The sequence below is a fragment of the Eucalyptus grandis genome, chromosome 2 (assembly GCF_016545825.1).
Source record: "Eucalyptus grandis isolate ANBG69807.140 chromosome 2, ASM1654582v1, whole genome shotgun sequence".
NCBI classification, from domain to species: domain Eukaryota; kingdom Viridiplantae; phylum Streptophyta; class Magnoliopsida; order Myrtales; family Myrtaceae; genus Eucalyptus; species Eucalyptus grandis.
Genome location: NC_052613.1, coordinates 1,036,032 through 1,056,612, shown reverse-complemented (window position 1 = coordinate 1,056,612; position 20,581 = coordinate 1,036,032). Strand labels below are relative to the sequence as shown.

At 39.3% G+C, this 20,581-nt stretch overlaps 2 protein-coding genes across 2 annotated transcripts in view; one reads left to right on the top strand and one right to left on the bottom strand.

Moving 5' to 3' along the window:
• Positions 1–570: 570 nt before the first annotated feature.
• On the bottom strand, positions 571–10,690 carry LOC104434233. The gene is made up of 5 exons (XM_018866287.2): positions 10,313–10,690; positions 9,699–10,193; positions 2,140–2,745; positions 1,538–2,032; positions 571–1,064 (listed from the first exon to the last, which is right to left on the bottom strand). Exons 1-5 carry the CDS (start codon positions 10,520–10,522, stop codon positions 627–629), a joined length of 2,244 nt encoding a protein of 747 aa, XP_018721832.2. The 5' UTR covers positions 10,523–10,690; the 3' UTR covers positions 571–626.
• Positions 10,691–12,242: 1,552 nt separating this feature from the next.
• Positions 12,243–20,581, top strand: part of LOC104434232 (kelch domain-containing protein 4) — a 34,345-nt gene continuing 26,006 nt past the window's right edge. Inside the window, exons 1-3 of the mRNA XM_039307663.1 lie at positions 12,243–12,327; positions 12,358–12,506; positions 12,853–12,939. Of these exons, the coding sequence (XP_039163597.1) occupies positions 12,375–12,506; positions 12,853–12,939 (219 nt within the window). The 5' untranslated portion in view covers positions 12,243–12,327; positions 12,358–12,374. The remainder of the gene's footprint in view (positions 12,328–12,357; positions 12,507–12,852; positions 12,940–20,581) is intronic.

Here is a 20,581-nt window from a genome sequence, read left to right as displayed (position 1 = left end):
TTCAAATATAAAATCCTTTTCAAAATAAAATAAGTTAATTAATGTGGCCCAAGTGGGAGAATGTTTGAAATTTCCTATAATATGGGTTTACATTAATTAATTGATTTTTTATTTTAAATAATTGGGTTAATGGATATTCCAATATTTGTTGAACCTGATCTGATTGAATTGGGTATTTGCATCTATTGATAACGGGCCTAGTTGAGTAGCAAAGTGTAGGCAATTGTGTTTGACTGGAGCCCATAATGGAAAGGGCTCAGTTGACACGTTGTTGATAAAAATGTAGATTATACCTATCAGTTGTTTTAATCCAATTGAAATATGCTATATCGAAATCGGTCATAGAGAGGAAGATATAGAATTCCGATAGATCCTGATTATCAGAGTAATCTATTTTTCTGCAAGTGAAGCAATGTCTCAAACATGTACGCTTTAATTCTGCTGTATTTATTGATCGGTGTTTTACAATCATATATGGATCCATTATTTCCTTGATTGATTAGTTGTATACATGAATAAATTTTCTACAGGGAATTCACACCGCTCGCGGGCGTGATCACTCGGTTGCTGGGGTGCACCTCCCAGTGATACTCCGCTCTTCTATAGTCTTTAAACTCATCATGTTCTTAGGTCGGTGCATGGAACACCCCCATGCTGTCCAGGAGGGCAATGTCGCTCCTGGCTGTGCCCATCTCCATCCCCGCACCTTGGCACAAAATAGCCCATCCTTGGGCGGTCTTGTCATAAGTGCGAATCTTCATGATCTCATCAATTACAGGGTCGTTTCTGGTGATCCCGTGATGTGCCTTCGAGTGGAGGATACTCTCGAGTCTAGCCCAAAATAACCAGAAGAATGTGGGATCGTTCCAGCAATAACTCAGTTTCTCTGAGGTGATCATTGCAGCTATACGCTGCACTCGTTCCTTGGAATCGCTCTTTCCCACATATACCATTTCCAGCGTGATACCATCAGTCTTAGCGGCTTGTTTGGCTGTGGCTGTGAACTTCCTGATCCATTCAAGGTCCTCGCTTCCAAATAGGCAAATGGATGATCCTTGTGTCACCTGATCAGAAGTAGGAAATAGAGATTACTGACACGAATACTCTGTACACATTTTGTTGTTATGCGATACTTGTCTGCATTAGGACATGGTCCAGCATGTATCTACCAGGAATTTTTTGGGACTACTTTATACTATGAAAGTTCAGGCTACGTGTACTTTACTACAAGGAAATTCATTTTCCTCGATGGAAAAAGTTGTCCCTGGCCGTGCTTTGTTCTTCTGGCGGTAGTTTTAAGCGATGCAATCAAATCTCGGTTGCTATATGTTATAGAACCAAATGTCTCACTCGTCTTTTACTTCCTCTTCTTCTTTACTTTTTATGAGGAAAAATAAGGCCTGGTCCATGGTTCATCTTGGAATATTTTTTCTTCATCACAGTTTTTTGCCAAAGCCTCTTTCAAGTGCGTTTTTGAAGATGCATAACTAAGAATAAATCTGGGGGAAAAAAGGATCGTTAGGGATGAAGTTTTTACCCATTCCTTTATAGTCCCGTCGTCTAAGCCACCAATGATCAGCTTGAGTGTCCAACTCTCCTCTCTCCACAGCGCTTCCTCTCGCTCCTTGGTGAAAGGGAAGGCCAAAGTTCCCCATATCCGGATCATGTGGAGGGCATTGGGGCTCGCCAACCTCCCCTGTGGATCCAGAGCTACTATGATGATACTCTTTGAGAAACGCCACTCCTCTCTTATGTACTTGATCACGGCCGGTTCAAGGATCGAAGGGTGGTGGACAGTGTACCATGGCATGATGCTCTGCAGCGTCTCGAAAATCTGTTGATGGGTCATATCCCAAGCAGCTGATTTTGGAGCGATATCCACAATTGGAAGCCACACTATTTCGAACTGGTTCTCAGGCCTTGCACGAGACTCTCTGTAGATGTGGTCGAGAAGTTCCATGTCTTCAAAGGAAATGTCGAGATCTGATATTAGTAGCAACACTGTTTTCTTTCTCAGCACTTCAAGGCCGACCTGTTTGTTGTGAGATGTTATATTTCTGTAGATAGACATTGACTAGATCGAGGCCAATTGAGTAGAATAATGGGAGGGAAGAAGTAAAAGGAAGTGTAGGACCAAACCCTCGATTTTGTGGTACCGTCCACCAGCGGCTGTATGTCGTCCTCGGCATAGATTAAATGCTTGAGCATGGTCAAGTTGTCCAAATGAATCTCGTCAAACAGGCGCATCAGATGCTTCTGTATTAGATGGTCTCTCAGTGCATTAACGAAACCCTTCTGATTTGCATCGTCCTTCCACTTATCGAACTCCTCTATGTTCTCTAGGACAATGTTGCCCTCGGCTTCCACCATGTCCGGCCCTACACCCTGACAGAAAACCGCCCATCCTTCGTCGCTCAAGCCAAAGTTGAGTATCGTCTGGATCCGTGGCAGTAAAGGGTCGTTTTCGATGGAGTTCCCGAGGTGCACCTTTGAGTGGAGCATGCTCTCGAGTCTAGCCCAGAAGAGCCAGAAGAATCTGGGGTCATTCCAGCAGTAACTCAGTTTCTCTGAGGTGATCGTCGCAGCTGTTCTCCGCACTCCTTCCTTTGAATTACTCTTTCCCACGTATACCATTCCCAGCATGATACCAGCAATCTTAGCGACTTCTTTGGCTGTGGCTGTTAACTTCCTGATCCATTCAAGGTCCTCACCTCCAAATAGGCAAATGTATGATCCTTGTCTCACCTGATCAGAAGTAGGAATTATTTAATTACCGACACAAATACTCCGCGCACATTTTGTTAACATGCGATACTTGTCTGCATTAGGACATGGTCCAGCATATATTTACTAGGAATTATTTGGGACTACTTTATACTGTGAAAGTTCAGGCTACGTGCACTTTACTACAAGGAAATTCATTTTCCTCGATGGAAAAAGTTGTTCCTATCAATGCTTAGTCCCTCTGGCGGTAATTTTAAGCGATGTAATCAGACCTTGGTCGCTATATGTTACAGAATCAAGCGTCTCACTCCTCTTTTACTTCCTCTTCCGCTTTACTTTTTGCAGAGAAAATAAAGCCTGGTCCATGGTTCATCTCGGAATATTTTTTCTTAATCAAAGTTTGTTTGCCAAAGCCTCTTTTCAGTGTGTTTTTGAGATTGCTGTTCAAATAGTTTGTTATCATAAAAGAGGTATCTCTTGGTTAAGAGAATACGTGACTTTTGGTTAAGATAAGACATGACTCTTGATTATGAAAAGAGGCGACTCTTTGTCCTAAAAGGAAGTTATCAGTAGTTATGAAGAAGTTATTCTTGACATGAAGAGTAGTGGTGGTTGGGGATAAGGTACCTATTTTCAAGAGATGTGTTGATTGGTTTTATTTGAATAAACACCAATTCACATATTATTTATAGTAATCACAACCATTCAGAAATGCATTTTTTCTTCATAACTCCTTCTTCTTCTCTTTTCATACATGCAATCTGAACACATTCAAGGAGATTTCAAGAGAGATTTGAGTAATTGCTTAGCTCATTTATCTATGGCGTTGATGTATATCTTGGAGGTATATTTGTTCTAAACCCAACAATAATAATAATAGGGGCAAGTAATATCCTAAGAACAGTGATCGTCATCATGCATTAAAGAGTCAATGATCTACTTCTACTTCTTCATCTTCTTCACCAAACAAATTTTCCCCAACAATCTTAAGGATTTATTGTTATGGAGATGCAGACATTGGCTGCATCAAGTGCTCGCAGTCTTGACTGACTGTGAATCGATCCTTAGGATGGAACTAATTTCATCCGTTGGAAGGAGAATATGATTCTTCTTCTATCTGGATTATGTATCTTCTACATCCTAGACCCCAACTTGCTCACTACTCCAAATCTTAAGGATGATGACTCTGATCAAATCAATGTTGCAAGGAAAAGGCGCAAGGATGATGAAAGGAGGTACTGAGGAAGAATTCTCAATACTTTATTGGATTGTCTGCATGAAACTTTCCAATTTTACACAAATCCCAGAGACATTTGAAATGCCTTGGAGACTAAATATAATACCAATAAACAAGGTACCGATAGATTTACTGCTCTGAAATATTTTGTATTTACCATGATTAATCGAAATTTTGTCTCTAAACAAGCAGATGAACTATAAATATATGTTGCCAAACTCAGAGGCTTTATGCTTGAAGTTTTTGAACCTCTTCAAGTTGCTGCAATTATTTCACAATTGCCCTCAACTTGGAATGATTATCGAAATAAACTTCTCCACACGATTGAGAACCTAATTGTGGCTAATGTGATAAAACATATTCGAATTGAGGAATGTTCTTGTGAACGTGAGGCTAATTACGTGAAAAAAGTTGCAAAAAAGGAGCATTTTGTTGAGAATGACAACATGAGTAGAGACAAAGAAAGTACCAAAACAATGGCATGAGAAAATTTGATTCGGTGGTATTATCATATGGATTTAAAAATAACAATGTCACTAAGTTCATTTATTCAAAACTTACTCAAGAGTATAGAGTTATACTCTGCTTATATGTAGATGATATACTGGATACAAATATGCTTAGCATAAATAAAACTAAAAGAAGTGCCGGACACCTGGAGTGCCAAAACTTGGCATACAGTGATACTTTAGTGCCAAAATTTAGAAAAGTGACACTTATGTGCCAAAATCGGAGCAAAATGAATCACTTAATTGTCAATTCGGCCAAAATGTTGACGAAGCAATTTTCCGACGAGTTAAGTGCAAAACGACGTCATTTTACATGCTTATGTAGCTAAAAAAAAATGCAAAAATGACGTCATTTTGTCTCTGATGTAGTAAAAAATTAATATAAAAATCAATTAAATTTAATTTAAAAATAAATTTATTTAAAACATTAAAAATTAAAAATACAATTTTTAAATAAAAAGGGTTGAGCCCTTGTCGCCACCGCCTCCCGCCGCTGTCGGGAAGGGGTGGCGACGGAGGGGGGAGGGTTTGTAGAGGTCGCTGGCCCCGACCGATCGGTGGTGAGGGCCCGCGAGCCCTCGCCACCGGTCGACTGGGGGTGCCCTAGCTGCCTCCCCACCATCGCTGGGAAGGGCCGGCGACGGAGGGGGGAGGGTCAGCCAGGGTTGCCGGCCCCCGGCCCTCACCGCCGGTCGGCTGGGTACACCGAGCCCTATCCAGGGGTCGGCGACCTTGGCCGACGCTCCCCCCACCGTCGCCGGCCCTTCCTGGCGACGAAGTGGAGGCAGCGGCGGCGAGGGCTCATCCCTCAGCCACTGCCTCCTCTCCCCCACCTTTTTTTAAAAGTAAATTAAAATAATAATAATAATTTATTTTTATAATTTAATTTAATTAATTTTTATATAAACATTCGAATTCGCTTAAAAACGACGTCGTTTTTGCCTTTTTGTTGAGTCAGCATTTCGACGAGCCATGTAGATGAAAACAATAATAAAAAATTGCCACATAGGATTTCTAGTGGAATTTTGCTGGAGATGTCACTTAAGTGTCCCACTTTTAAAAAAAAATGATATGTTCAACGAAGTCTTAAAACTTGTCCGGAAAGTGCATTGAGTCCTAAAACTTACAAAAAGTTCAATCAAATCTTAAAACTTGTCAAGTTAGTTCAATTGAGTCCTAAAATTAACACTGTTAGCCTTTTCCGTTAAAAATGCTGACGTGTCATTTTAAATTATTTTTTATTTTCCACGTGGATTTTTTAATGATTTTTATTCATTTTTTCAAAAAATAATTTTAAAAACTAAAAAATTAAATTTATTTATTTTATCTTATTTTCACCAAAAATTAAAAAGAAAAGTTATAAAGGTTATTTTTAAAATTATTTTAAAAAAAAATCAGTGCTCTTCTCCCCCGCCGCGCGCCCATCGCGGGAGGGGCCGAGAGACGGTCGTCGACCACAGGCGGGGTGGCCGGCCCTCACCAGCCCCGGGCGAGGCCGGCGACCATCGCCCGCCCTGGGCGAGGCTCGCCAGATCCGGCGAGCCTCGCCGGCCCCAAGCGAGGCCGACGAGGCCTCGCCCGGGCGGGCGACGGTCGCCCCAGCTCCGGGCGAGGGACGGCGACCGTCGCCCACCCTAGGCGAGCGACGGTCGCTCAGCCTCGGGCGAGGGAGGGCGACCGTGGCCTGCCCCGGGCGGGCCTTGTCGGCCCTCGCTTGGGGCCGGCGAGGCTCGCTAGATCCAGGTGAGCCTCACCGAGATCCTGGCGAGCCTCGCCGGCCCCGAGCCAGGCCGACGAGGCCTTGCCCAGGCGGGCGACGGTTGCCGGCCCCGTGAGGGCGGCGAGGCCTCGCCAGTGAGGACCGGCCACCTCGCCCGGGGCCGGCGACGGGCGGCGGCGGAGGCGGAAGTCCACCGGTGCCCTTTTTTTCGAACAATTTTGTTTTTTAAAATAAATTTAGATTTTCCTTTTTTAAATAAATTTAGATTTTCCTTTTTAGTTTTTAATCTAATTTTTAGAGATTTTGAATAAAAAATAATTTAAAAAAGCCATTTGAAAAATAAAAAAATCATTTAAAATATGACGTCAACGCCACGTCGGCAATTTCCGTTAATTTTTTAACGGTGTTAAATTTAGGACTCAATTGAACCAACTTGACAAGTTTTAGGACTTGATTGAACTTTTGTAAGTTTTACGATTCAATTGCACTTTCCGGACAAGTTTTAGGACTTCGCTGGACATATCCCTAAAAAAAGTGACACTTAAACTTTTGGCACTTAAATGTCCATTCGTACCAAGTTTTGGCACTTGGGCTATACTTCTGCCAAACTAAAAGGTATCAATCTTATTAGTATAAAATTGAAAGATTTGAGAGAAGTTGATACAATTTTAGATATCAAAGTGATCAAATATAGTAGATGTTATGCTTTAAGTCAATGTCACTATGTGGAGAAAATCATTCAAAGAGGAAAAATACTAGACAACATTTAGCACAATAGTTATGCCAATGCAATTGGAAGTTTGGTGCACATTATGCATTACATTAGACCAGATATAATAATTATTGTGTGTAAATTGTCCAAATTTATTGGTGATCCAAGTACTGTGCATTGAAAGGCAACCGATAGTACTAGAAGGATATTCAAAGAATGAGGTTTTTAAAGCTTGCCAATGGTGCAACTCTCGAATATCAAAGAAGCAAACATGTATAACTCATTCAACAATTGAATATGAATTATATCACTATTGGCGGTTAATAAAGAGACAAAATGGTTGCGCAATTTAGTATTGGATAAAGAGTTGTGGTCACAACCAATGGCAGCCATATCTTTGTGTTGTGATAGTGAGGCAATTATGTTTAGGGCATACAATAAAATAAACAATGGAAAATCTAGATATATTAGTTTGCGATATGAGTATGTTCGACAATTAATTATTGATGGAGTTATTTTAGTAATTTACATTCGGACAAAGGATAACTTAGTTGATCCATTTACTAAGGGACTCTTGAGAGGTTTAATAACTAGTATTGCCAAGGGAATGGGCCTTAGGCCAATTGATAATAGTCAAGCACAATAGAAACCCGACTTTATATTTTCTAACAAAATTATTAAAGTTAAATGGATAACAACAAGCTATTGTAACTTGACGATGATTGAGTACCAGGACACAAGGTTAGCACTCATAGAAAGTTAAGATGATGAGCTTAACACAACACTCCTAATGAAGTTCAAGGTTTTAGCAAGAGAATGTTGAGGTAACAAATTCAAGAACTTCACCTATATAAACATAAGAAATGGTGCCGCTTCTAAAAAAAGTTGGATGAACTTTTGTAATTTATAATGAATGCAGGAGGAGCAAGTAGGGGTAAGCATGATTCTAAGGTAGAACCTAGAACCTAAGAACTATACTAGTGAGTACATGTAAGTTTTAGGTTTCAAAATATGTACGGTAGATTCCAAGTTCCAAAAAATAAGGAATCTGTTCCGATTGGTAGGTTCTAGGTTCTTGATTGAACCTGAATCTGTAACTTAGAATCTCGAACAAGTTTTAGTATTTTTCTTAGTCTCTGTCTTCATGCAATTTTGTGATATTTCATGTTGTTCGATAATGAATGTATAATTTAGAAGCATTAGTTTGAGCTTCTATTTTATAACTAAGACTTCCACTTTATTAATGTCCATATCTTTCATATGTCTAAAAATAAGTTATGGTCAGTAAATTATAATAGCAAATGGTGGTCATTAAAGGTTTTAATTTACTGCCATAGTTCAATTGATAATATAAGTGGAACTTGAATAGATCATGACTAGGTAGGTTCTAGGTCTTAGGATATGCAGGATGGATTTCGAATTGAATCTGTTCAAATGGATAGGTTCTAGGTTCTAGGTGGAACCTATATGGAACCTGAAATTACTCACCCCTAATCAACAGTGAAGTCTAGTGAATTTTGTTTCATTTCAATGCAGATTTTGCTCCATTTCCTCTCTTTTATTTAGTTGAAGTCCTTGTCAAGAATTTCATTTTCACTATTGATAACTTTGTTCGTTTTATTTTCTCTTTGATGAATGAAAAATTTGGTCATTATTGTTGCGTTCATTTTCGTCTTTTAGACTAAAAATGAAATAAATAAATAAATAAGGAAGAAGAAGAAGAAGAAAGAACCTATTAGACCCTTGAACCAATCCTAAAACTTAGGGTGAGTTTTAGGCTCCATATTTCAATGGGTAGGTTCCGGCTTCTAAAAAAATAAAGAACATATATGTGAGGGTAGATTTCAAGTTCCAAGTGAAACCGAATTTGGAACCGCTCACCCCTAAGCATAAGGCCATAAAAGTGCTTAAGCATGGGAAATTTCTAACTAAATGTGTATACTTAGGCCATAAAAGTGCTTAAGCATAGAAAATTTCTAATTGAATGTGTATAAATTCATATGTGTAATAATTTGATTAAAAAATGATGGTTCAAAGTTTTATCTACCACTGATTTGGTTAATTGAATTATCTACACTAATTGAAGGTTCAAATCTTAATAGATATGTTCTTGTATGTATGAATTTATGTAAATTAGTGTAGATAACAAACTAAGTGGGGGATTGTTGAAATAGTTTGTTATCATAAATAGGCGTCTCTTAGTTAAGAGAATACGTGACTTTTGATTAAAATAAGACATGACTCTTGATTAAAGAAGACATGACTCTTCATTATGAAAAGAGGCTACTCTTCGGCCTAAAAGGAAGTTAGAGTAGTTAATAGTTATGAAGAAGTTATTATTGACATGAAAAATGGTGATGGTTGGAGATAAGATACTTATTTCTAAGAGATGTATTGATTGTTTTTTTTTTTTTGAATAAACACTAATTCACATATGATTTATAATAATCACAGCCGTTCAAAAATGCACTTTTTCTTCTGAACTCTCTTTTATTCTCTTTTCATACACGTAATCTCAACACATTCAAGGAAAAATTCCAAGAGAGATTCGAGTAATTGCTGAACTCCTTTCTCTGCGGCTTTGGTGTATATTCTAGAGGTATAATTGTTCTAAACCAAGCAGCAACAATAGTATGGACAAATAATACCTTAAGTATAGTGATTGTCATCTTGCATCAAGCCATTAAGGATCTACTAATATTTCTTCATCTTCTTCACAAAATTAATTTCCCCAACAGATGCATATCTAAGAATAAACATGGGGAACAAAGGATCGTTAGGGATGAAAGTTTTTACCCATTCCTCCATAGTCCCGTCATCTAAGCCATCAATGATCAGCTTGAGTGTCCAACTCTCCTCCCTCCACAGCGCTTCCTCTCGTTCCTTAGTGAAAGGGAAGGCCAAATTTCCCCATATCCGGATCATGTGGAGGGCATTGGGGCTCGCCAACCTCCCCTGTGGATCCAGAGCTACTATGATGACCCTCTTTGAGAAACGCCACTCCTCTCTTATGTACCTGATCACGGCTGGTTCAAGGATTGAAGGGTGGTGGACAGTGTACCATGGCATGATGCTTTGCAGCTCCTCGAATTTCTGCTGATGGGTCATATCCGAAGCAGCTGATTTTGGATCGATATCCACAATTGGAAGCCACACCATTTCAAACTGGTTCTCAGGCCTTGCATGATACTCTCTGTAGATGTAATTGAGAAATTCTATGTCTTCAATGGCGATGTCAAGATCTGATATTAGTAGCAACACTGTTTTCTTTCTCAGCACTTCGAGGCTGACCTGGTTGTTGTGAAGTGAGAGAGCATTGCTGTTATATTTCTGTAGATAGATATTGACTAGGTCGAGGCCAATTGAGTACAATAATGGGAGGGAAGAGGTAAAAGGAAGAAGGACCAAACCCTCAATCTTGTGGTACCGTCCACCAGCGGCTGTATGTCGTTCTTGGCATAGATTAAATGCTTGAGGATGGTCATGTTGTCTCCATCGAATAGGCGCACCAGCGTCTGATAAGCCTTGGAATCCCTTGTGTCATCTGTTGTCTGAATGAATCTTGTCAAACAGGCACAACAGCATCTGCTGAGCTTCATCATGCATTTTCTCATCTGCATCCTCCGAAGCTAGAGTCACGAGCTCAACCTCCAGAATATATTAAATATACGACTTGGCCTATCGAGTTCAGATTAGTTGGTGACATGGGAAGCGATCCGAGTGCATCTACCATTAGGCAAGCCAGGGGATTACTTCGAGAGGTTGACCAGAATAAAGCCACAGCAAGCAAGTACATTGCTTGCGAGTGAGGCGAAGACAAAAGCGAAAGCCGTGCACGTCAGGACATGGATGGTATCGAATACCGAACGTGGCCATCTAAAATATGTTGGGAAAATATGTCTTCGAATGGGATAGAATAATAAAATCGGATCGAGTAATCAAATCGGATTTTGAGGCGTGATATCACTTTCTTTATTGCTAACGGTCACCAGCAAATTTTTTTCAGGATACAACAAAGTCTCAAATGAGAATATTATATAGCAATTCTAGTATTTCTCCAAGGTCTCTAATGGGAAATAATTAGAAACGATGGCTGTAATTTCTTTCAAAAGAAAACAAAAAAATGAAAGAAGATTATTGTGTGGTCTCAAAACAACATTACTTATCTTTGTCTTTCGAATATAGGCAACTCTTCAAAAGGTTACAAAAAAGAACAAAGGCAACCTTTCGAGAAATGTTATAAAATGAATTAGTACACATTAAAGGTTATGTTGAAAAGATATAAAAATTGGGAATTAAATAAATAATAAATAAAAATAACCATAATTTTTCGTGAACAGTCGCACTATTTCAACAAGACTTTATAGTTAATTTTTTTATGGAAATAAATTGAATTTTCAATAAATAAAATTAATGATCGTCGATTAGTGCCAAATCCCATCCACGTGCGTACTCACATTTTTTTCGATGTGGGACAAGGTATCTCTTTATTTGTTTTTTTTTTTTTTTTTTAGAGGTAAACCCTAAACAAGGCGGACGACGCGGGGAGTCGAATATTGGACCTCTCGCGAAAGGAAGGAGTGCTCAACCAACTACGCTGCCACCACGGGTGGTTGGTACCTCTTCATTTGTTTTATAAACAAAATACCAACAAAATATATAGAGGAAGAAAGGATGCGGCAGAAGAGAACGTTTTTCTTTTTCCTTTTTTGGTGGACAAGGCATAAGAGAATGGGAAAATGAGGAGGAGCAGCCTCAGGGCGAGATCCTTCAGCATAGGACGTGGACTTCTTCATGTGTCAATTGCTGCCGTTTGACTCCTTGGAAATTTGATGGACAAGTTCAAACCACGACAAGTGTGTAGAAAATTTTAAAACTTATCATAAAAATATAAATAAGTTCTAAAACTTTCAAAATTTACAATTAATTTCTAAAATTTATCACGAAAGTGTAATCGAGTCTTAAAATTTTCAAAAAGTGCAAATCAAGTCCTAAACTTGTCGAATTAGTTCAATCAAGTCATGCTGTCGAATGCATCTTTAGAGATTTTTAGGACTCGATTGTACTTTGGTGATGAGGTTTATGACTTGATTGCACTTTTTGAAATTTTTAAGACTCAATTGTACTTCCACAGTAAATTTTAGGATTTCCAAAGGTCTCATCCCATCAAATTATTGTGGAAGAAGAGCCCGATGATTATAATCGCGACGAAAATAGAGTACACGGATCAAAAAGCGAAGGATCCCAAAACTATAGGGACCAAAGTGAAATTTCCCCTGGAAGAACGCCCCTCGAAAAGGAGACCGGAGATGGCGTCGTCCCGCGCCAGCAAAACCTCCCCTCCCCTCCTCTGTCTGCTCCCGCCGTCGACATTCTTCTAGTTGTGAGCGTTGCCGCCAGTCCGACCGACGAAACGGTGAACTGTAGAGAGAGAGAGAGAGAGAGAGAGAGAGAGAGAGAGAGAGAGAGAGGATGGGGAAGAAGACGAAGAAGCCGGGGAAGGGGAAGGAGAAGACGGTGAGGAAGACCGCCAAGGCGGAGGAGAAGAGAGCTCGCCGGGACACCAAGAAGATCTCCCCTGAAGACGACATCGACGCCATCCTCGTATGATGCTGCTCCCGCTTTAACCGCCTCGCCGGATGTTTATCTGCCGGGACGATGCAGTCCATCGCAAAACCTCTTTTTTGTGTCCGAAACTTAGGATTTGAGCAATACCGATGGTGCTGTCTATCCTCTGTTTCTAGGAAAAAAAAACGTGAAAAACCGGGTCTTGTCGCGCGTCACTAGTGGACTGAGAAGTTCAATTGCTTCCGATAGATTACGGCGATAATTTGATCTTTGAAACTGCAATTGAATTTCTGGCCGTATCTGTTCTTGATTTGAGATTAGACATGGCTGCTTTCTCCTTCCTTTAAGCTCGAATTGACTTGTTTGCACTCCCACTGACCAGCTAAGTATACAAAAAGAGGAGGCAAAGAAGAAGGAGGTCCACATTGAGGAAAATGTACCGGCGCCTTCTCCACGATCTAATTGCACGGTAATGACTCTCTTTATCGGCTCTAGCTGCGCGCGATTTTGTTTACTCACCTCATGGTGGCTTGCCTGAATTGTGTGATTGATTAGTTGTTGTAATGGTCCCGTTAACTCCTGTAGATGACGCTGAATCCTTTGAAAGACACGGAACTGATTTTTTATGGCGGCGAGTTTTACAATGGCACCAAGGTGAGGCGTTCACAATAGTTGATGGAGTGCTTATGTTTATGCCGCGAGCTTGGCTCATTTTTTGGTCACCACCCTGGTTTCAAAATGGTGCAGACTTTTGTCTATGGTGATCTTTACCGGTATGATGTGGAGAAGCAGGCGTGGAAATTGATCTTCAGTCCCAATAGTCCACCTCCTCGCAGTGCTCATCAGGCAGTTGCTTGGAAAAATTATCTGTATATATGGACGCTGTCGAGCTCTGTATCGGCCTTGGCACTAATGAATATCGGCTTCTTCTAGCTGGAGCCATATACAGGTAGAAGTAGAACCTCATGTTGATGCACATCACGTGATGCACCCTATGTATGGAGTTCCGGTATTTCAACTGTTGGGATGCTAATACTATGCTCAGTAATTCTGCAATAATGTGAAACTGCAACAATATGGATTTTAAGCAACGGATTTCCATAAATTTGTTTGCTAACTAATGCAACTGAATATTGGAAGAGTCATATTGCACAAACTCATCCTTGTAAAAGAGTGGCACTGCGAAATTATGTTATAAAAAGATCAAGTGACCGACACTAATTTACCAAAAATAAGATTCGACAGTGCGTCGTAACTTCATACACTATTCGTGAATGAAAGATGACTATAGCTCTAAAAATTTCAAACTCAAATGGTACTTCAGTTGGTCTCATACGATATGAATAAGTCATTTTTCTCTGTAGAGAAAGTTGCAATACAGACACCAAGCAAATAATAAATAGCAACACTTGTTCAAGGAATAAAGGGAAAGGTACAACATCAATGGCCATTGTTTTCGTACTTGCAAATGAAAGAGATTAACGAAGAGATGTGCTCATTTCGCGAACAAATCTTTGCAGAGCCCCACAAGGAGTGGCGCCTCGATCACAGGAGTTCATCTGCTCAACAGGAAAAAAAACAAGAGATGAGCTTAAGAGTATCTACAATGCAATATTATGGCATTTTACTGTAGTATACTCTGAATTTTTGTCATTTTTAAATATTTTACTTACCAAGATATTTTCCATTAGATAGCTAAATTAATCTATATATGGATATAAGATTCATTTCAATAAAAATGTTGTATAAGTTTTTGCATAAAATTCTGGGGAAATTTTGGTTCTCAAAAGTGTTTCTTAAATTCTTTTTTTATTTATTATTATAGAAAAACAGTATCATGACTCCAAAGGGATATGTATCCAAAATAACAAGTGGAAACCGTTATTTTTATACATTGTGCACATTATGAGCAAGTGCTTACATATTTGATGTTCACATTATTATTGAATAGTGTGCTAAGGGTACCCGAGTAATGAACCTTGATATACAATTGATAGATTACAACAAAATGTAACAGTCCATAGCCTCTAATCTAATCTTACTATGCACACAATTTGACATTTCGTTATTGCAAAACACTCAAAAATTTCCAGACACGTAAAAGCTGGCACGTAAATTAACATATGATTTTTCATATTTTTTGGAATTTGAATACCATTTTAAATGTTGGTAAAAAAGCAAAAGAATTATTTTTATTTATTATTTTTTTGCTTCATCCAAAACAAACATGCCCTAAAACTTTCACGTCGAAGACCTATTACCCTAAGTCACCAGCCAGAAAGCTCGTGCCCAACTCGGGCCATTTTTCAGGACAAATTAATTTCCAAAATTTGCATTTCTTCACCGGGCTTGGACCATGTCTCCCGAACAGTGACATTATCAATCTAGTGAGAAAAGGCCATCCTATTTTGTAGATATTATAATCACTTAAATTTCCTCTTTTACCATTAGATGTTATATCATAAACAAATGACACGTGAGGGTAAATATTGATACGCAACAAAGTTTCCAAAGAACCCCACAATTGAGGATTTGAATTTAAGCTTTTCCACTAAAGATAAAAACGAAAGATGTGCAGTTACTCTCAATTTCTCTCTGATCTAAGACATCTCTTCCCTGCATATAGCATATCATATGTTAATCTCCCTTTTTTTAAGAAAGCTTCACGCGAAAAATTATTATTCTTAGAATGCATTGTGCTTTGCAATTTGAAAAGGAAATTTGTGGCTATGGCTTCATTCACATGTATCCCTTGTGCCACTGTGTTAGTACATTTTAAAAGAGTAGTTATAGATTGAACACTCTTAATTAAATAAAAAACAGTTCTATTACAAAACATAATTAGAAATAATTATAAGTTGAACCGCGCATCACTTTAAAGAATCGCGAGCATAGATTTGTGCAAGTATTTTGACTCAACAAATTAATTGAAGACACTTGTGAAAGTTTTATGATCAGATCGAGAAGATCGTTTAATCCCAAGTTGGAAACTTAAGTTAAAGCGAATATATTTCTCTATGCGTTAGCTTTTCATGCATGTCAAGTTAAAATAAATGATTTTTTATTGGATGATTCGGCTTTATTAATGTTGATCGTGGCATTTTGGACTAGCAATCATTCCCCTGCAATGCATGGAACTGGATCTATGGTATAGAAAGACTTATTTTTAATTTGTTATATGAGTTAGCAATTTTAGATAGTATTATGAATTGAATGTGTTATTTTACTTATAGATTCAATGGCAAATGTAACTTCTAATTTTTTACTTGGATTGTTTACTTTGTTAAATGATTGTTATGATATTTTTTCTTTTCTCATTTCAATATGTTCGTCAGATAGTAATTCAGTAAGAGAATTGCCGTTTTTTTTTTTGAGTTTTAATTATTAAAATTTTGATTTTGATGAAATACTTTTATAGAAGAATTATTTCATAACGAATTCTTGCAATTTAATGACGAATTATTGATTGTATCGTAATAGGTGTTTTTTTTTTTTCATGTCATTCTTTCCTTTTCTAATTGCAACATCTTAATTAGATTTTAATTCAATCGAAGAATTAAATTCTTCGGGACTAAAAATAGCAACTTATAAATCTAATTCGAATAAATTATTTTTAGTAAAATAATTATTTAATAATGAATTCCTTTTGAAATCAATGACCACTCATTGGTTGAAATTTGTAAAATTTCAATTTTGGTAAAATCTGCTACTGGCCCTTCAATCATCTTTCCATATGGCAAGCTTGGATGAGAACTTTCAAAGCTCTCAATTTACTATACGCTAATGATACTGGCTCGCTGTGACATGGTTTATTTATCAAAAAAGAAATTGAAAACCGGGGAAAATTGTCCAAAAGTCCTAAATCTATTACACATTTGTCAATTCAGTCCTAAACCTTTTAACTTTGCCAATTGAGTTCTAAACCTTTTCACTTTTTGCCAATTCAGTCTATCCGGCCAATTTTGGCGGAAAATGCTGACGTGGACGCCCGGCGGTGCCACATAGGGATCGTGATGCCGCGTGGATAATAATATTTTAATATTTTTGAATTTTATTTTAATTATTATTTTTTCTTTTTTTTTTTTCTTTTTGGCTTTTTCCTTGGCCTTTTCCGGTGGCCGGCCACCGCCCAGTGTAAACGATCGCCACCGGCCACACCGGGCGTCGGCCGAGCGACGGCGACGCCGGCGAGGCCGCCCGGCCTCGGTGAGGGCCGGCCTCGCCCAGATTTGGCGAGGGAGCCTCAACCGGGGCTCAACCTCGCCTAAGCGGCGTCGGCCTCGCCCTCGGCTGGACGGGCGACGGCCGACCACCAGCCATAGGCCGACGCCCGCCCGGCCGGGCGAGGCCGATGCTCGCCAGACCCCGGCGAGGGCAAGCCCGGCGAGGGCTCCCTCGCCCATCTGGGGCGAGGCTGCCCGACCTCGATGAGGGCCGGCCTCACTAGATCGGGGCGAGGGGAGCCCTCGCGTGGCTCGCCCCGCCTAGGCGAGCGTTGGCCTCGCCCTCGGCCGAGCGGGCGTCGGCCCGTGGCTAGTGGTGGCCGTCGCGCGCCGGCCGGGGCGAGGCGGACGCTTGCCTCGGGCGAGGGCGAGCCCCGGGCGAGGGCTCCCTCGCCGATCCGGTGAGGCCGGCCCTCATCGGGCCAGGGGCGGCCTCGCCCGGCGTTGTCGTCGCTTGGCCGACGCCCGCAGCTTTGTGGTCGGTGACCGGCCACGAGAAAAGGCCAAGGAAAAAGCCAAAAAAAGAAAAAAAAAAAGAAAAAAAAAGGGAGAAAAATAGAAGAAAGTAATACAAATTAAAATAAAATTCAAAAAAATTAAAATATTATTAAAATTGTCCACGTCAATACTGGCAAAGTCTATGTGGCATGTTGGTGTCCACATCAGCATTTTCCTATCAAAATTAGCCGGATGGACTTAATTGGCAAGGAGTTAAAAGGTTTATGACTGAATTGGCAAAAATGCAATAGGTTTAGGATTTTTTGGACAATTTTCCCTTGAAAACTGCCCTTAAGCACTAATAAAGCTTCGCTAAATGCATTTTGCAAATTTGAGGCTTTATTTGGTTCCTCAAAGTTTTCTAAATTTTTGTTCTCATTACCATTTGATCGAGAATGAAAAGTTGTTGTGAAAGTGCATCTGATTTTTTCGAAAACAATTGTCAAATTAGAACGAGGAAAACTGTTCTCGAATTAAACCCATACACTAAAAAAAATGATATTTCAGTATTGTCCTTGTTTTCGTTCCAAATGAAATATGGAGTTTTGGAAGACCTCCTATTTTCGAATCAAGATGGAATATAAGTATGCACTCCATTTTGCACTAAGAAAGAAAACCTTTATTTTTACTTAAAATTTTAAACTTGTTTCTTCTTTATCTCTTAAATGTTTTCTTATATAGGTGCCTTTCTGCAAAGTGCATTTACTTCAATCAATTTCCAAGTATTCAAATTATTGCACGATATGGAATGTCATTTAAATATAAAATCTGTGAAAGAGAGATTTATTACAGATTTATTGGATAACATGATAATGTTGTTCACATTTTAAATTACTCTTTCGCCCATCATTTGGTAACACAGTCGTTATTTATTTTTTAGTTAGCATAGCATGGGTATTTTGTGGATTGGATGAAATTCACAGTTTGATTTCTTCCGAGTATACTTTGTTATATAGAGACATTATTCTTAAAGATAACGACTAATGATGATGGGGCCATGGTCGAGTAAGATGTTCTTCAACTTCATTCATCAAAAGGAAAAAAGAAAAAAGAAAAACAGCGTCCAAAAAATTACATTACATTCGAACTTCCGAGTAACAGAAGAAAACGAGATTCCATTATTAAGGAATCAAGTTTTACTTTCAATATGGCAGATGGCACCGAGAAATTGGGATATGTCAAAATTTTGCCCAAATATATATCTAAAGTCGTCAATATTGTGAATGTGCAGGATGCATTGTCTTATTCTAATCTTTATCGATCGAGGAAGTGAGGAAAAGTAATATGAGGAGGGAATCTCAATATATGGCTATATCACATCTAAGAACGAAGAATAAATGAAGGGAAAGGCAAATAGAGGCGTACCTAATCATCGTCCACTGTACAATACTGATCCCAAGTTGGATTTTGTGTCAATAGAAATCCCTGCCATATCGGCGCCTCCAATTGATGGGTATAACTTCACCAGTCCGCGTAATCTTTGAGGCAGGGGAGGGCCTGATTCTTAGGTTGGGACATCCGATCGTCTCAATTGATCTGAGACGTGGATCATTGTGCAGCCGTTCGGGTATATCCGTCATGCTCGGGCAGTCATAAATGGTTAAGGACTCCAAAGTGCAGGCTGACTCGTCGACCCACTGGAGTAGCTTCATCACTTGTTGGGAATTTGATATTGCCAGTTTACGAAGATTCAAGGGAAAGTTGGATCTGTTCTCTCGGGTCAACACGAGGTTGCAGTGACCAATCTCCAAGGACTCTAGAGCAATTAATTCCCCAAAAGGCAGATACATTGGTTTTCCACAATCTGCAATTTCCAACTCCCGAAGGTGAGTCAGTCGGCAAGTACCTTCAACTAGAAGTTGGAGATTTGCGCACATATAGATCCCCAGAAAATGCAGATTTTCTAAATATTGTATTCCACTTTCTTGTAGACTCTTTTGCTTTGTTGTTACACTAAGAAATCTAAGGCTAACAAGCTTTCTCATATTTTTGGGTAAAACGTCTAGCTCCGAGCAACCATGGAGAGATAATTGTAGCAAATTCTGTAACTCACAAATGGTATCCGGAAGCTTTTTTAATTGCTTGTTCTCATGGAGGAGTAATGATCTCAATTGCTTCAAGTTGCATATGGAGCTTGGCAACTCCTCAAAACTACCATATGACAAATCCAGATACCGTAAGTAGTTACAATTTGAGATGCACGCTCTAACATACTCTTCAGTAATAACTCCATTTTGAACTCTCAGTTGAAATGCATTCCATCTAATCGCACGAAGCCTCTTTGAAGTTGGCTTTCTCAAAAAAGGTAGGACACCACCGAAAGTTGAAACACCCTCTGATGAAGTGCTAGATAACAAAACATACCGAACTCCTTCTGAAATCTCTACAGTTTTTAAGTCAACGGTAGAGGAATCATTATGTGCCACAGTTGTTGCAAGAGAATAGATCAAATCATGCACCGTAAAAGATGACGTCAAGTCACACTCTCCAACTAGGTCGAGTAAAGATCTCTTTTGCAAATCTTTGATGTACTCAACACCAATGTCTTCCATTGCTAGTTTTTCCCTTGTTGAACTAATGAGTCCTAAAGCCATCCATAGCCTAATTAAATTATCGCAACCAATAACAGATCCTTTGGGAAAAAGTGAAAATGTGGCAAAACAAGGTTTCAAGTGAGAGGGTAAATGATCATAGCTAAGCCTAAGTATCGACAAAATGCCATTCTCAGCTTCCTCTAACTTCAACGTTTCGCTATCTCTTATATGTGTCCAATGTTGTTTTTGGACTTTTGCGTAAAGTAGACTCCCCAAAGTTTTCACAAGGAGAGGAACTCCTTGTGATTTTTTGACAATGTCATTTTCAATCTCAAGGAGATCAAGACGTGGTTGCTTTTCCTTTTCATTGAATGCCCATTTTCTAAACAAGGCCATAGAGGCTTTATGAGAAAGACCTTCTAGTCTATATGCTGGATGGGTACCCATTATGAAAGCAACTTCTGAATCGCGTGTTGTCACAATTATCTTGCTTTCATTAGCTCCTTCGCTTAGCAAATCTCGCAAATCTTTCCATCTACTGTGGTCTTTGCTCCATACGTCATCCAAGACAAGTAGATATTTCTTGTCTTTGATGGTGTCTCGCAGGAATGTTTGCAATTGCTGAATATTAAAGTTACTCAAGCTTTCACCAGTTGCTTCTTTGATAATTCCTTCGATGGTTTTCTTTAAATCAAGGTCCTCAGGTACATGCACCCATAGTCGCAACTTAAATTGCTCTAATACACTATGATCGTTGTAAACTAATTTAGCTAGGGTCGTCTTGCCCATACCTCCTATTCCAACAATGGGAATCACCGAGAGGTTTTTGTCATTTGACTGCATCAATATCTCAACT

Bases quoted from the DNA above. Each gene is read 5' to 3' on its own strand.
- LOC104434233 (XM_018866287.2), bottom strand. From the start codon at position 10,522: ATGCAGATGAGAAAATGCATGATGAAGCTCAGCAGATGCTGTTGTGCC. The intron at 10,194-10,312 runs GTTTGGTCCTTC...CACAACAACCAG, and splicing joins ACGGTACCACAAGATTGAGG to GTCAGCCTCGAAGTGCTGAG. The intron at 2,033-2,139 runs GTTTGGTCCTAC...CACAACAAACAG, and splicing joins ACGGTACCACAAAATCGAGG to GTCGGCCTTGAAGTGCTGAG.